We start from the raw sequence: 17,490 nt of genomic DNA, 5'->3' as shown, positions 1-17,490 counted from the left end.
GTCAAGTTGAATATGCCTTTCATGTTTTTTAAATTCAGACGTGTATTTCTGTACATTCATCTTCCTTCTTGACATAAATAAAAAATCAGTCTGAATGACACCCATTTGTCAGTTGCAACCATAAGTTGACAATAGACACAAGAGTTTGTCAAAAATTGGTGAAAGTATTCTGAGAGAATCAATTAGCTATACAGAATTTATAAGACTATTGCATATTAGTACTCATAAATTATGTGCTACACATTCTTTATAGTAATAAACATGCATAATAGTAATAAACATACATACGTGTGTGTGTGTGTGTATACATACATTTTTGAGCTAGTTGTTAAATTTTGCTAGCATACTATTTCTCGTGTGTGCATGCATGCTAAGTCACTTCAGTCATGTCCGACTCTTTGTGACCCTGTCAACTGTAGCCTGCCAGGGTCCTCTGTCCATGGGATTCTCCAGGCAAGAATACTGGAGAGGGTTGCCATGACTTCCACCAGGGGATCTTCCCCACCCAAGGATCGAATCTGGGTCTCTCGTGTCTTGCATTGGCAGGTGGTTCTTTACACTAGCACCACCTGGGAAGCCCACTATTGCTTATAGGCCACTATAATGATTGTCTATTAAAATACTTTCTTATTAACTTATAAATACTACATACATGTTTTTATATATCCTTTTGCAATATGCTGTATCTCACAAAATTTTAAAAACCCTGAATGCTAAATAACTTAAAAAATTCTATGTGAACATTAAGGAAACTGAATCAGCAGATAAAAACTAACCCACAAATAAAACACTGAGCTTAATGGTATTTTAAAGGTAGTTCTACCAATTTCACTTAAAGTCAAGAATTTTCAAACTCCAACTCATTTTATAAGGCTACTGTAATCTCAGTACTAAAACTAGACAAGGTCAGTATGAGAAAGGGAAACAACAGCTAATCTCATCCACAAATATAAATTTTATAATGCAAGCCAAAATAACAACAATTAAGTTGAGTTTATCCAAGAAATACAACATTAGAAAATCTATTAATATAATTCACTGTATGAACCAATTAAGAAAAATCATGTGAATTATTTTAAAAAGCTACAGAAAAGACATTTGTTAAAACTAAATGTTTTATTTCAAATTTATTTTCTTAATATTGATGGGAATATAATTAACATCATAAAGAGCAGATCAAAGAAATTAAGGGATATCACACTCTGCTGAAACATTAAACATCTTCCCTTCAAATTCAGAGACAAGCTGAATGCCATCATTACTTTCATTTCAGATCATTCTAGATAAACTTGTTAGTGTAGTTGTCTCAAAAGAAACAATCATAAAAGGTATACATTTGGAGAAGAAAAAACTGTCATTTGTAGAAGTGCCTGTGTGTGCCTGCTAAGTTGTTCAGTCATGTCTGACTCTTTGCAACTCTGTGGACTCCTCTGTCCATGGGATTCTTCAGGCAAGAATATTGGAGTGGGTTGCCATGCCCTCCTCCAGGGATTTGTAGAAGTAAAGTATACAAAGGCAAATTGTATTTTTAAACACCTGAAAGAAATACTCATTCACAAAGCAATAAAAATATACAGTACTGATGAAAAGTCCAACAAACTATATTCAGGAATTTTAAATATAGTATTATTAATTATATATATTAAGTGATTACATAATATATTACATGCTTAGTATTAGGGTACCTAACATCTAATATCACTAACAAGTATTTTCTGTCATCATTACTATTGTTATTATTACCAAAGAAAAATAAGTTTTCTGATAAACATGAAAGAAGACATAAGCATGATAAGATAAATATGAATAGGATGACTTAATATTATAACGATGACAATTCCCCCAAATTTATATCAAAGAGATTCTAATAAAAACTCTATTATTTTCCTTTTTTTGGTGGAGCATATGAGCTACTAAGCCAAAGTAGGTTTCAAAAGTTTTAGATGAATGATATTATACTGAAGACATTCTATGCCTCTAGAGCAACTATGTAGGGAATATGTCACAAAAAGAAACTAGAAAGCACTGGTACGTTTGACATTTTTAATAGATATTCTAAAATGTCACGCTTGCCTTAGGCTAGCTCTAGGTTTCCTTCTGGTTCTAAACAGCTGTGATTTGTGCACAATGCAACTCCAGTAGCGTCTCAGTTCCCACGTTGCCTCCTTTTCCACTTCTTAATCTTCTTTGTGCCTAGTATTTTGGGGTTTGAATCAATATCAAATAAATCATAAAATTACTCAGTACAGTAAGAAACATAGTGCATTCCATTGCAGACTCACCACCCAGATTTCACCCTGGGACATAACTAGTTTTTCTCAAGTACACATTCTCTTTGAGAAGATAGGAAAGAAAACAGATCTGGGATTCATTTATGGTTTTAGTTTTAGTGGACCTAGGTCAATTTGGAATTCTCATGTCTAAAGAGAATCCAGACTCTCAGGTGACTTAAAAAAGCAACTCTTTTGCTTAGAGGGATAACAGATATTTGTGTTTGCCACTTGGGGCTGTTCTAAACAAAATCTAATCTCAGCTTCTAATCTCTTCCATCTCAGCTTCAGACACAGGCATTGTTCATGACATAGGAAGGCAGGTCACCAGTGAAAATGAGTTACTCTTACGTGGCACTTTATAAAGTATATATTTCTTTTCTGTAAAGGATTTTCTTGGTGGTTAATTGGGAGTATCTCTCACCCACTGGTCGCAGGTATAGACAAATTAGGCAAATGTACTCTTTTTTCTCATTTCCTTGATGCCTTGTTCTCAGTGCTGCACTATAGACATTCAGAACTCTGGAGCATAAATGGAGACTGGTCAGAATTTATGGGAATGTCTGCTCCTTCATTAGGAAAGATATGATTTTCCCAATAATAACATTTATCGAGGGTAAGGAAAGTTATGTGATTTGCCTGAAAATCCATAGGTAGAAATAGAAAAGTGACTCTCTCCACCATTTCCCTCCACATGCCTCAGTAGAAAGACAGCCACATACTCTCTTAAAATCTCCTGTCTGCTCTTAAGTAGTACAGAAGGTAGAGATTGGGCAAAGATGCTAAGGAAGGCTGAATAGATAATGAAGGTATTTACTCACTCTAAATGGATACCTTTAACCAAAACGAGTTTGGGATGGAAGAAAGCATTTTTTCCTTTTTGTGTTTGCCATTCAAGGGCTTTACTTTTTGAAAATACCCCGTATCAAAAAGGAATGTGTAAAAATATAGAAATAGAGCTACCACATGACTCTGCAATCCCACTCCTGGGCATATATCCAGAGAAAAACATGATCCAAAAGGATAAATGCACCCAATGTTCACTACAGCACTTCTGACAATAGCAAAGACATGGGAGCAACCTAAATGTTCCCTGACAGAGGAATGGCTAAAGAAGACGTGGTACATGTATACAATGGAATACTACTCAACCGTTAAAAAGGATGAAATAATGTCATTTGTAGCAACATGGATGGACCTAGAGATTGTCATACTGAGTGAAGTCAGAGAAGAAGAAATATTGTACCACATCCCTTATATGTGGAATCTAAAAATAAATAATACGGATGCACTTACAAAAGAGAAAGAGACACACAGACTCAGAGAATGAACTTATAGTTCATCCAGAGGAAAGGACAGGGGGAAGGGATACTTAGAGAGTTTAGGATGGACATGTACACACTGTTATATTTAAAATGGATGACTAACAAGGATCTACTGTTTAGCACATGGAACTCTGCTCAGTGTTATGTGGCAGCCTGGATGGGAGAGGTAGTTGGGGGAAAATGAATACATGTATATGTACGGCTGAGTCCCTGCACTCTTCACCTGAGACTATCACATTGTTAATCAGCCATACCTCAATACAAAATAAAAAGCCTAAAGTTTAAAATAGGTTTAAAAAAGGAATGAATTTTCATACAACATTCTTTAACAGATGTTCTTAGATCCTGAATTGAAGACTTATTGAATGAAATTATTCTTTTTAAGTGTTTTATTGATGACCCAGGAGCTACCTACCATGGAATCCAGTCATCCATATCATCCACAGCTCTAGGATTAGTGGAATGTTTTTGAGATAACTATGAAATATAGTTTCAGAGGTAGCATGAAAGGGAAAGTGAAGTCTCTCAGTGTGTCCGACTCTTTGCGACCCCATGGACTGTAGCCTACTAGTCTCCTCCGTCCATCCATAGGATTTTCCAGGCAAGAGTACCGGAATGGGTTGCCATTTCCTTCTCAAAGGGGATCTTCCTGACCCAGGGATCGAACCTTGGTCTGTCACATTGTAGGCAGACGCTTTTACCATCCGAGCCACCAGGGAAGTCGAGAGGTAGCATAACAATGATTAAACATTTGCTCAGAACCTTGATGTTTAATTAATATTTCAAAGTTCTCAGCATCATATAACCTGCTTATTTTCATCTTAATGCAATTATAATAAGGAAACCATCTTCAGTATATTTCAGACAAGAGATGATGGCAATGGGAAATTACAATGGCAGTATCTGATACACACTGACTTCAAGACAGATGACTGTTTTGGTTGTTGTGTTTTTGTAGCGGATCACATTTAAAAATCTTTTATTATGAAATACTCTATTCATAAAAATGGATTATGTTACATATATAAAGAATATACGTTAGGCATAACCATAATCACCAAATGAACATCTGTGTGTCTAGAACTCAACTAAAGAAATAATATATTACTAACTCCTAAATAAATTCTCCATCCTTTCCCTAGAACAACGATGAATATTTCCCCTTATCATTCTTTAGTGTGTATTCTAAAACCTATTATTCAGTTTTTAGTTTTTTAAACTTTCTATAAATGGTGTCTTGCTATATTACACAGCAGCTTGCATATTTTGCTTAACATTACTTGTGTCTTTCATCCCTGTTAATATTCACAATAAAGGTTTATATTAACAGCTGTATGAACATGAATAAGAATCACAGTTTATGAATCCATTTTGCCACTGTTTTTAGGTTTTTTGCACTCATGAACAATGCTGCAATGAACGTTTTATGTCTTCTGATGCACATGAGCAAAAGTCTCTCTAAGGTAAAAACATGCAAGTGAGATTGTGGGGAAATACAGCGTTGTATCCTCAGCTTTGCTAGAGAATGCCAAAGTATTCTGCAAAATGATTATAGAAATTTACTCATACACAGTTAACATTTAAGAAAACCGAAAACTTGGGCATTATTCTTGACTCTTCTCTGGATTTCGTATGGCACATCTAATCTGTTAACAAATTCTACCAGTTCTACTTTCAGAATATATCCAGAATCCAATCTCTGTGCTATCCGTTCCCACTCATGCCTATTGGATCATGTATCCACAGTTTAGACACTGTCCCTCCACAACTATTACCTGTAATGAGCCCACATCTTTGTTCTGGGTCATGAACAGCAGCTTCTTGCCTCCTTCTCACCACTCTCATTTTTACCTAACAAACATAATAGTTTCCATTCTGTAGTCAGAGCAATCCTTTTAAAATTTCAGTTCCTGTCATTTTAGTTTTCTTCTTCAAAATATATCAGGTTTCCTTTCTCTCTTGGACCCAAACCAATGGTGTAGCGTCACGTTACCCATCTATCACATTGCCTACATTATTCCCACTTGCCTAATTTCCCTGTTTCTTTTGCCTCCTGTTATTTCTCACATGTCAGCCAAGCTCCACCTCCCAGTGCTGGTCATTTCCTCTGTCTGAAAACTTATTCCCCAACACCTTACACCAGACCTCCTCAAAGGTCTTTCTAAACTCCTTCATGTATTTATTTACATTATTACCTTCTCAGTAAAATCTTTCCTGTGCACCTTATTTAAATTGTAATCTTGCTCCTAACTTGAATTCTTTCCTGAAGGTAGGTGTCTCTAGTTTTTTTTGTTTTTTACTGTACTCCTAATTCCAAGAACACATAGCAGAAGCACAGTAAGTAATAATTACAATAATAAAAGCCAATTCATGTAATGGCTACTATTTCAGGTACCTGTAAGAAAATTATATAAATCAACTTATTTAATTTTCCCAAAACCAATGTGGAGTGTGATATAAAGAGGCCAAGGGTTTCTTCTGCACAGAAAAGAAGCACAGCATTGGAAAACATGAACAAAGACAATTATTCCATCACACTGGAAATCAATCAAGGCAACAGGACACTTTGAGAAGCATTTATTCTTGAAAAATTCCTGCAGATTCTGGAACAAACAGCAGGAACCTGGACCTTCTTGCCTGGAGCTGCTCTCAACCTCTCCCACCAGCACCAGCTTGAGAATGGAAACCAGCTTTGCTGCTACAGGCAGACACAATTTGTGTTGGGATAAGCCAGAAAAAAAAAACAAAACAAAAAACCCACAGTTTCTCCAATATAAAGTGGTGGATTTAGTTTAGAACAAATGTGAAAACTCCAAAGCTTTGCAAGCTTTGTGAGATTGTGGTCCTAGTTTGGAGTAACTGCTAGACCATCACAATTTAACAAAAAAAATCCCAGGAATCAAACAGACCTGGAAGGTCTGATATAGCTCTCCTATGGTTATCTGAAGAGACTTCCCTGGTGGCTCAGACGGTAAAGCGTCTGCCAACAATGCAAGAGACCCCGGTTCAATCTCTGGGTTGGGAAGATCTCCTGGAGAAGGGAACAGCTATCCACTCCAGTATTCTTGCCTGGAAAATCCCATGGATAGAGGAATCTGGTAGGCTACAGTCCATGGGGTCGCAAAGAGTTGGACACGACCGATCTCAGGAACATATCTGGCTGGCTGAGGAAGAACGTTGGAGGGGTCTTCCTGCGCAAGCTTGATTTTTCAAAACAACGTTAAAAAGACATTGTCCTCTTGAATTTCAAGAAGATGTTTTAAATTTTAATTACTAAATAGAAAGTCTGTATTTGTAAAATTTTTAAAAATAAAATATCAGTTAAAATTTTTTTTACGGTTTTTCTGTTGTTTGGTGGAAAGATAAACTTACTGGTTAACTCTTCTGTTATTTACTATTGATTATTGATTACTATTATTATTATTAGATTTAACATTTTCTAATTAATTATGAAAATAATAGGGATAGAGTACCAATATTTCAAACCATAAAGGAAATATATTGGGATAAAAAAGAAACCTCAAGCAGTAAAAATGAAGGCAAGACAAGTGGGAAAACAAAAATAGATTAGGGAATGTTCCTCTGAATTTAAAAAGTGGATGGATACTGAATTTTCTTGAATGTTCTTTCTGCATCTTTTGAGGTCTTACATTTTTCTCCTTTATCATTCATATGATGAGTGCAGTAATAGAATTTTTAAATGTAAAGCCAAATTTGCGCTTCTGGCATAAACCCAATGTGGTAGTAAATTCAGTCTGCAAACCCATGACTTCAGGAAACATATGCCCTCAGGAGAGATCCTGGCTCCAAAGTTTCTTTATTTCTCTGAATTTCTGTTTTAATCTTTATTTGAACAGGTCCTACGGGTGCCAGGGCTTCCCTGGTGGCTCAGATGGTAAGACATCTGCCTGCAGTGCTGGAGACCTGGATTCGATCTCTGAGTCAGGACGATCCCCTGGAGAAGGAAATGGCTACCCACTTCAGTATTCCTGCCTGGAGAATTCCACGGACAGAGGAGCCTGGTGGGCTACAGTCCATGGGTTCGCAGAGTCAGATACAACTAACACTTTCACTTTCACTATGGGTGCCAATTTCTTTTCAGCAATATTTCATCCAGTGTTGCTAGTTGTTTTTTACCATATTTCTTTAAGTTTATCTAGTTTACCATTGCATTGGAAACAGAAACCAAGTATGTAATTTTACAAATAAAATTCAACATGTTTCTTTATTCAAATAATGAATGCTCTACATAAGTACCCTTGGAAATTATATTATTAAAATGCTCTATGACTTTAATTTGCTTAAAGCCAGACTTCCTATGTTCAAATCTTGGCTCTACGTTTTATACCTGCAGGACTGAGTTATTATTATTCAATTTCAGAAATGTAAGTTGAGAACTTTATGTAAATCTAAAATTTACCTCTGTGTGCAACACAATATTCAATAGAGCATAGTGCTCTATGCTTTATTTAAAGTTGATTAGAAAGAGAGCAATTGTAGTACTTTATCCAATTCTGACACAGAGTTTTCCTTTATAACAAATAGGTTCTAAGTGATGGGTTGATGTTTGGGGTTCGCGGTTGTTTATTTTAGTTAAAACTTTCTTAGGGAAGAGTGCATTTTGGTCAACTAGATTCTTGCATTTGTTGAATATAAATATTTCAACTCAATTTTTTCATACTTTTTTGAAAGATACGGGACAGTATAATAGCACGCAGTGGGAAAAACCTCGGGTAGAGAATCAGTTTTGACTCTAGTGCTTAGAAGCTGTATGATCTTCTATTTCCAGACTGTAAAATGAGGGTAATATTTTCTATTTCAAAAGACAGTTATAAAAGGAAATAGGATAATATATGTAAAATGCTTGGTACATAGGAGGCATTTCAGAAATCTTGTTTCCCTCCTGTCTTCTTTCTATTTCTGAAAATATGTTCATTTGTTTTCCTTTCTGAATAAATAGATTCAAAGCGAAGTTTATTCATTCACTCTTTCATTCAAAAACACATTCAATAAATAACTTTAAAGCACCTATGATATGCCAGGGACATATTTCTTCAGTAGCAGATTACAAATGATCTTTCCAACTCATGAATAAAACTGTTAGCCAAAGAAATAACTTAGTAAAACTGAAAAAAAAAAATACTCAAATCTCTGACACAAAGTCTTGCTTTCCTAGTGCAACACAAAATCTATTTGGAAAGCCTGAAACACAGGATCAAAAGCACCTCCAGAAATGAACAGGAGGATACTGTGCCATGTAAAACTTTGTCACTCTTGTATTGTCCCAGCCTTCCTTCACATCGACTTTACTGTCACCCACGTCAATACTTCTACAGCCTACATGGCACAAACAGGGCAGAATTTCTTTTTATTTAACAGACAAACCAATTTGCTTATGAATAGTCAAAGTCTTATGAATAGTCAATTTTCTTATGAATAGCCAAATTATAAATACCTCTAAGAGCTTGCATATTTTGTAAAAGAGGAAATCTAGGGAGAAAAACAATCCAACATCTCAGAGGAGGCATTAGGACAGAGAGGGATGGCAGGAAGGCCTCATAAACAACTGTACCTTGAGCAGCTAACTCTTTCCACCTCTCTTTGTTCTGCTGGATGATGTCCACCAGATTGTTTTTGAAGCTCTTAAGGTCCACGCTGGCAAGGGAGTAGTCGGGGGAATAGGTTCCATCATTTGTGGTGCCTTTCATATTTGATCGTCTAAAGGAATCAGCAACGTGAGATAACATATAGGTTATTGAGCTAACAGTAACCACCAAAGAAACCAGAAAATGCCAAGGGCAGAATATGGGATGAGGAAGCAAAGCCTGAAACACTTTACAAAACCAGCTGGAGAAGCAGGAAGGCAGCAGCTCAGGCCCAGTGCTGCGCACCTCGCACCTTCCTCCCCTTGTGGACAGGGCCAGAGCAGGAGGTCATAATCCCCTAGCCTGTGTTATGGGGTGGGGATGGCAGTGGGTGAGGCCTAAATAGAGGAGCAGAATCTTGAGACAAGCTGACTTAGTGGTGAGTCCACTGGTGAACATCACAAAAGAGACATCAGCATTCTGGAGCTCGAAGTCAGATAACTGTCCCTGCCCCTCCTTCCATCATTTAATCGCCAGGCTAACCTGAATCTTTCTCAGGTAGAACATCCCCTCTGTTTCCTCACGAGGGCAACATTTAAGGAACTTGTTGGTATGTTATTAGGAAAAGCTATGTGTTCACATGGGCAAGAATTTAGCATAATTTTTTTGCAACTGGACGTTTTAAATAATATCTTTTAACACATTTATCAATAAAAAAATCTAGATTGAAATGTTTTAAATTGTATATAAATGGACTTTACTATTACACATTATCCAGATCCATTGTATTCATGTCATCTAAAAGGCTAACTTTGAAGTAGGCATCTTTCTAGATATACAAGTGGGCTGTGATTGATTTGTTTGTTAGCAACACAACACAATTCCCCTCTCCCAACTGCCTACCACGATTGGATATGTTAATATATCCAAGATATAATTCACACATTTAAATAAAAATTCAAATAATATTTATTCTCCTGAATACTGAATACGATTCTGTAATACTCCTTAATATTAAAATTTGATATTTTTTCTAGTGGACATCAAGTTCCTAATTTCAAAGGCAGATGCAATATATTATAGAGCCATTAGGTGGCAATACTACCTAATAATTCTTCTAAGAATTTCCTGCTTAGTGTAAGGAGTAATAAAGATAATTATAAGTAAAAGAGAAAAGACACACAAAAAAGAAAACAATCAAACCTGCTTGCTCCATAGGAAGGAGTTTTAGTTTTCGAGTCTTCCTCTATAAGAGGAATAATAATTTTCTCTGTTGAGTCTGTCAGAAGAGAAAATGTTGGTTCTACTATGAAATCAATGAAACCTATAAAAGCAAAAACATAAATAAATATCAATAAAGTCAAGCGTTACAATTTCCTAAATTCTAAATTAGTAATAATTCAGATTCTGATGCTCTTGATAGCAATTTTCAACTACAATGTTGGCTTAGCTTACCCCTTGCAATGAATTTTAATCCAATAACACAATCTTTAGGAGAGTTTAACTGCTCTACAAAATCATCTCTCAAGCAGTGAAAATGGGATACAATTTAAACTTGCTAACTCAAGTGTATTGAGTTTCCTGTTAATATTCAGCCTCATATTATTCTTAACAATAATTTTAGACTAACCAGAGTCAATTTGTTTTTCACTGTTAATGAGAGGGATCACCCTCCTTTCTAAAAAATCTTCACTTATTTGTTGAATTTTGTTATTGACTAACAAGAAATAATATCCAAGCTCCAAAGAAACTAAATAGTTGAACTGTTTTTCCAAGCCACACGAAGGCAACCACTTTTTTTTTCTCATACTATATCAGTCAGAGCTTTCTGCCAGTGAGGTAATATTTCAAATAGCTGTTTATTATTCTCAGGATATAAAATGTTAGTTCACAGAGCGTGGGTGTATTCTGTTAAATCTGTCAGAGAACAGTAATATCGCTGGGAGACAGCATTAATCCCACCACTTTGAGTTGTCAGGACTGAATAAAGACTTTTACATTTAAAGTACTCATCAAACTAGAAAATGACACACACAGAGAATGGGGCATGGTCCTCCAGGGAGCATTTACTGCCTGTGTTTAGGTGGAGAAGAGGACAAGCTCCGTGTACATTCAACACCCGAGGGCCCAGGAGAAGTGTGGTGCTGGAAATCAAGTGTTTGTTGCCTTAAACACAACTGGGAGCAACAGACCACCATCTGAATATAAGAGAACACTGTGGGGATGCTTTTTAAATGGCAGTGTCCTGGGAAATACCTACATTTAAAAAATATCCTATTCATCAGAAACTTGGATGAAGTAATTCCCATTTCAAGTAATTGGATTCACCATAGTGTAAATTAAGGTACATTTTTAATTGAAAAAAACTTCAGTAGTTTTGTGTCTTAATTGATGACTTCAAGTTAAGTCAATGTTAATTGACCACCAGGGTGTTCTTCAAGTTTTATCTATGGTTTTAAATGCTTGGGATCTAGAGACTGTCAAATGAGTCACCTTTACTAACATGGCAGCAATTACAGAACAGCAACAAGCCTCAGAAACTTAATTTTTCTCAGTCTGCCCACAGAGGCCCTTAACCTGCCATATTCACATCTTGTAAATGATGAGAGGCACCTGTGTTATGGTAGCTAGGAAAAACAGCTATTGGAACACGGGTAGGAAGGGGGACAGGTGAGAGCAAGAAGCTTTCAGACAGGTGGTCACCACTTTGGAGGAGGTGATGCAGGACCAACTACAGAGGTAAGACGGTGATTCTTTCATTTATTGGTCATATATGTCAGAAATAAAGATAATGGCCCAGGGAATATCATTTTAATATATTAACAATAGCAATAATATGTTTTAATCAAGGGCTGGATTTGAAGTTCCCAACATAAACAGAAATGAAAAGAATAAATAAGGTTGGGAGCAGTATCATTTTACATATTGCCTGTTGTTGGTTTCCCTAACATATTCACATCCTAAGAATTTTTTCCCAAAAGAATATGAGCTAGTACATTAGGCATATTATTCAAATTTAGTGATAACAGAACGGATACATTAATATTTTCATTGGATTATTCCATACACAAAGAATTAAATTACAGAAAATAATCAGCAACAAAACAGCAAAAAATGCTGTCTTTTGCAGAGAAAGAGAAGAAAGCTCTGTATTTTATAAAAGGATTACAAAGAGAATAACAACTATTTACAAACCCTGCTCTGTTGATTCATTTTGTGAGAAGGTTTCAAAATTCTTACCGTTCACCTCCACATAGATCAGTGTAAAGATTAAATTTATCTTGCATATGGAGTAGATTTTCATGAGTGAACAACATTGTGTATCCATTTGAAAACAAACAGGCACACACTCACTCTCCACGACCACCAGTTCTCAGTATTACCTATTTGGGACTGGGCCACCATCGTTGACTTCCGATCGCAAAGTGGGGAAAATGGAAGCCCTAATTCAGCTTCTTTATCTCCCTACAGAAAGAAAAGCCTGTTAGTACAGACTTGGTGTGGAGAAACTAAGATAAGAGCAGCTTAGATAAAAAGCCTTAAAAAGTTGCATATTTATTTCTTAATTGGCTTTGTGTATTTATTATAAAACCAAAAGCTGTTATTCAAGTTCGTATAACTTTCTGAGTTGGTCTCCTTTTGGGGATGTGTTGTATAAGGCACACATTGAAGAAGTAAAATGACATGAACATTTTCAGCACCTGGAGACTCTGCATTAGTATTCTAGAGAGATAAACCTTTGTTCTTTGGAATTTTCTAAAGTCACCACAAACTAGTCATCTTGGTGGTTATTTGGCATTTGACAATCCAGCTCTTGAATTTTCTGCTTTTTTCCCCCAATGCCAAATAACATCAGCAGATCTTCAGTAACAAGAATTCACGATTGGACTGCTTTTTAAACTTACAAGGGACCTCCTTGGCTCAGCAGTAAAGAATCAGCCTGCAATATGAGAGGCCCAGGTTCAATCCCTGGGTCAGGAAGATCCCCTGGAGGAGGGCATGGAAACCCACTCTAGTACTCTTGTCTAGAGAATCCCATAGACAGAGGAGCCTGGCAAGCTGCAGTCCATAGGGTCGCACAGAGTAGGAAGTGACTGAAGTGACTAAGCAGCAGCAGCTTGTTGGTCTAGTGGCTAAGGCACCACACTCCCAAAGCAGAGGGCCTGTGTTTGATTTCTGCTAGGGGAACTGGATCCCAATACTGCATTTAAGAATTCATATGCTGCAACTAAGACCCAGTACAGTCAAATAAATAAAATTAAACACTTTTTTTTTTTTTAAAGTGTATGAGCATTTTGAAAGATCTATATACCTATGAACCAAGTTTTACTGAAACTCCCACAGCAAGTAATGAGGAACATATTCAATATTCTTACATTGTGTTGCATGTAAGTGAAAATCACTCAGTCGTGTCTGACTCTTTGTGGCTCCATGGACTATACAGTCTGTGGAATTCTCCAGGCCAGAATACTAGAGTGGGTAGCCTTTCCCTTCTCCAGCGGATCTTCCCAACCCAGGGATCGAACCCAGGTCTCCTGTATTGCAGGCAGATTCTTTATCAAATCTTATTTTAATGCAGTCTTATCAGAGAAAATTGAAATATCAATGATTTTTTACTATTTGATCTTATCAATTGTAGATTAATTGGGCACAAATATTGAAGAACTCCATTTTTGTTTGGGCTAAATATCACAAGATAATAGATTTAAAGGTGGCTACTATGGACAAAACTTTTTTACTATGGTAGTGTGACTGCATGCTCACTTGCTTAGGTGTGTCAGACTCTTTGTTACCCCGTGGACTGTAGCCTGCCAAGCTCCTCTGGCCTTGAAATTTTCCAGGCAAGAATACTGGAGTGGGTTGCTATTTCCTCTTCCAGGGGATCTTCCCAACCCAGGGACAGAGCCTGCATTTCTTGTTTCCTGCATTGGCAGGTGGATACTTTACCACTAGTGCCACCTGGAAAGACTGTAATTATGATAAGCTTTATCAAACATTGGCTCTTTGCATTCAAGGAGATTTGAAAGAGGAGAGAGGATACTTAGAGGGTATCCTCTCGAAGAGGGGAGAGGACAGATGGAATTCTCCAGTCAAGAATACTGGAGTGGGTTGCTATGCCCTCCTCCAGGGGATCTTCCCAACCCAAGGATTGAACCTGGGTCTCTGACATTGCAGGCGGATTCTTTATCATCTTAGCCACCAGGGAAGTCCCATAAGACCACTATTAGGACATATGATCTGGTCCTAAGATCAGGGGACAAAAGGGAGTGGCCTACATTTAGTGGCAAAACCTATGTTACAAGGCAACATCTATCTGAGAACTTCAGTTTCCTTTGTCTGCTTTCTCTAACATCTTTTCATCATGATCTTTACATTACGTCAATGTCTGGCTTTAAAGTTTTTACTGGTGATATTTTCTGGTGCAATTCCTCTGAACCATGCCTCTGATTATCAGGGACAGAAAGTTTGAAATCAGAATTGCTTGGGAAGATCTAGATATGGTCACCAAAGAATTAGTAGGCCAAGCAGCTACAAATAGGAACATTTCACTATGTCACAACTTACAGAAAATAGAGAAAGAATTTCTGTGACCTCTCCCAGCAAATTTCATCATTTCCCAAGAGAATAACATCCATTCCTTTTGGAATTAATAGTTATACTTGGCTTAAGGGACAAACGGAGGTGAATTATTAGTGTTGTTAGCCTTGGAGACACAAGACACAGAGTTGTATCACTACTATCTCTGTTACTTCAGACAAACCAATCACAGACTTTGCTGAAATGAATTCTCTTCCTCTGTTAACTAACTCTGTGATTTCAGTTGACTCATTTTAGGAATAAGGATATAATAATATCTATCTAATAGAGTTATCCTGAGGTTATCTAAGATAATTTATATGAAGTTTAAGGACACTATCTAATATATAGTCAGTAGTCAGTAAATATTAACTGATAAAAATCAGAGATGGTTAGATAGCATCACTGACTCAATGGACATGAATTTAAGCAAACTTCATTAAGATAGTGGAGGACAAGGAACCTGGGTGCTGTAGTCCATGGGGTCACAAAGAGTTGGACATGACTTAGCAACTGAACAACAACAGCAAAAATCGTAATTCATAATAGCAAAAGCACCTGCAAATTGGAGGTATTTATGATGTGTGATTCATATCTTGGATGGTGTTAAACTACAAGGAAAAGGATTAGTACTTAATTTACTTTTAATGGACTGGGGCATTGGCTTTCCCTTTCTATTTCCTAGATGGAATTGACATAACAGGAATTCTGTTTCTGAAACATTAATTTGTAGGCAGCATGGGGGTGGCTTGGGATAAGTTAAGGATGAGGCTTGTGCTTCAAACCTCAATGAAAAGGAGACTTTGGGACTACAAATAGAAATAAGACAACCTGTATGAGGGCTTGATTGAAAGACTATTATGAATTTTATTTTAACATGTTGAGAATAAGTAAAAGAATAATATCATTAATAGCTTGTTAAATAAAATGACATTACTATTATTAAAATAGAAATAAAGCTACCTATATGCTTCACGGGAAATGCAATACTGTAAATTCCTAATTGACATATGCAAAGATGATTAATTGCTTTTATCAGTTACAGTGTTGGTGATATTTTAAAAGATGTAGATTTATATCATTTAAATTCCTTGACCTGAAAATGATCATTTGGGCCTTAAAAAGGCATTGTGATGATTTATTTTCTGTGAACTAAATTTCATAAAATGCTGGATGCTAAAATTCTCATATAGGACTTAGGCATTTGACAAACGTACGCAGGGTTGATCTTCTTACAGATGAAGCAGGAGATTTTATATTATACTTGCTTCTTGTACTCCACAGTTGATTTAGAATATTAAACTTCCACTGCTAAATACATTGAATGCTAAGGTGAGTTAATTATTTATTTATAAATATTTCAAAGTGTTATTTATTCTTTAGGATGAATGAAGGCTATGAGCACAAGATTAGTAGGGGGCCCTGTAGCCAGAATCTGAGGGAACCAGGAACCCTAGAGGACAAGAGAGACTCCTAAGGGAAAGGGAAAGATATGTAAAGAGAGAGTCAGGATCCCTGAAGATGAGTTTGGCAAACTTAACAATTTTCTTATTCTGTCCCTGAATAGGGAACATTCACTTTTCAACAAAGTGAAATCAGGGTCAAAAGCAATAGACACTGTGTAAGTCAACTGGTTTATATATTTTTGGAGGTTATGCTTTCATTTGAGGATGCTAACCATAGGAGGTCAAAAAAATACCTTTAAAAATAAAAAACTTACTGAATACATGTATATTCTGATGCATTGAATCAGACAAGTGACTGATACAAAATTTTAGGTCCCTAGGTCATTAAAATCCTAAAAGATAATGCTGTTAAGGTTTTGCACTCAATATATCAGCAAATTTGGAAATATCAGCAGTGGCCAAAAGGCTGGAAAAGGTCAATTTTCATTCCAGTCCCAAAGAAGGGCAATGCTAAAGGATGTTCAAACTAATGCACAATCGCACTCATTTCACATGCTAGCAAGGTTACGTGCAAAATCATTCAAGCTAGGCTTCTGCAGTACATGAACTGAGAACTTCTAGATGTACAAGCTGGGTTTAGAAAAGGCAGAAGAACCAGAGGTCAAATTGCCAACATTTGTTGGATCATGATGAAAGCACGGGAATTCCAGAAAAACATCTACTTCTGCTTCATTGGCTACACTAAAGTCTTTGACTGTGTGGTCACAACAACCGTGAAATATTCTTAAAGCGATGGGAATATGAGTCCACCTTACTTGCTTCTTGAGAAACCTGTATGTAGATCAAGAAGCAACAGTTAGAACTTGACATGGAACAATGGAGAGGCTCAAAATTGGGAAAGGAATACAACAAGGCTGTATGTTGTCACCTTGCGTATTTAACTTATGTGCAGAGTGTATATGTATGTGATCAGTCATGTTCAATTTTTGGTGATGCCATGGACTATAGCATGCCAGATTCCTCTGTCCATGGAATTTTCCAGTAGGAGTACTGGATTGGGTTTCCATGCCCTCCTCCAGGGGATCTTTACGACCCAGGGACTGAACCGGCATCTCTTGTGTTGACAGGCAGGTTCTTTACCCCTGTGCTACCTGGGAAGCCCTAGGTGTGCAGAGCATATCATACAAAATGCCAAGCTGGATGAATCACAAGTTGGAATCAAGATTTCTGGGAGAAATATCAACAACCTCAGATATGCATATTATACCACCCTAATGGCAGAAAATGAAGAGGGATTAAAGAACCTCCTGATAACAGTGAAAGAGGA

At 36.7% G+C, this 17,490-nt stretch overlaps 1 protein-coding gene across 15 annotated transcripts in view; it reads right to left on the bottom strand.

The window, feature by feature from the left end:
• PDE1A (phosphodiesterase 1A) overlaps positions 1 to 17,490 on the bottom strand; it is a 479,731-nt gene that overhangs the window by 46,702 nt on the left and 415,539 nt on the right. For 4 of the 15 annotated variants that reach the window (XM_081580992.1, XM_081580994.1, XM_081581000.1 and 1 more), the window contains 4 exons: positions 12,564 to 12,645; positions 10,384 to 10,504; positions 9,168 to 9,313; positions 2,030 to 2,193 (listed from right to left, as the gene is read on the bottom strand). In XM_081580992.1, coding sequence (XP_081437118.1) covers positions 2,147 to 2,193; positions 9,168 to 9,313; positions 10,384 to 10,504; positions 12,564 to 12,645 — 396 coding nt within the window. In that variant the 3' untranslated portion in view covers positions 2,030 to 2,146. Of the gene's footprint in view, positions 1 to 2,029; positions 2,194 to 5,370; positions 5,447 to 9,167; positions 9,356 to 10,383; positions 10,505 to 12,563; positions 12,646 to 17,490 lie in introns of those variants that run through there. The other 11 variants (XR_014079800.1, XM_081580996.1, XM_081580997.1 and 8 more) reach the window with 5 other exon arrangements.

This window comes from Giraffa tippelskirchi, chromosome 3, assembly GCF_054371585.1.
Source record: "Giraffa tippelskirchi isolate mGirTip1 chromosome 3, T2T-mGirTip1v1.2.pri, whole genome shotgun sequence".
Lineage (NCBI taxonomy): Eukaryota > Metazoa > Chordata > Mammalia > Artiodactyla > Giraffidae > Giraffa > Giraffa tippelskirchi.
Note: the sequence above shows the minus strand (reverse complement) of the source record. Positions and strands in the feature narration are given on the sequence as shown.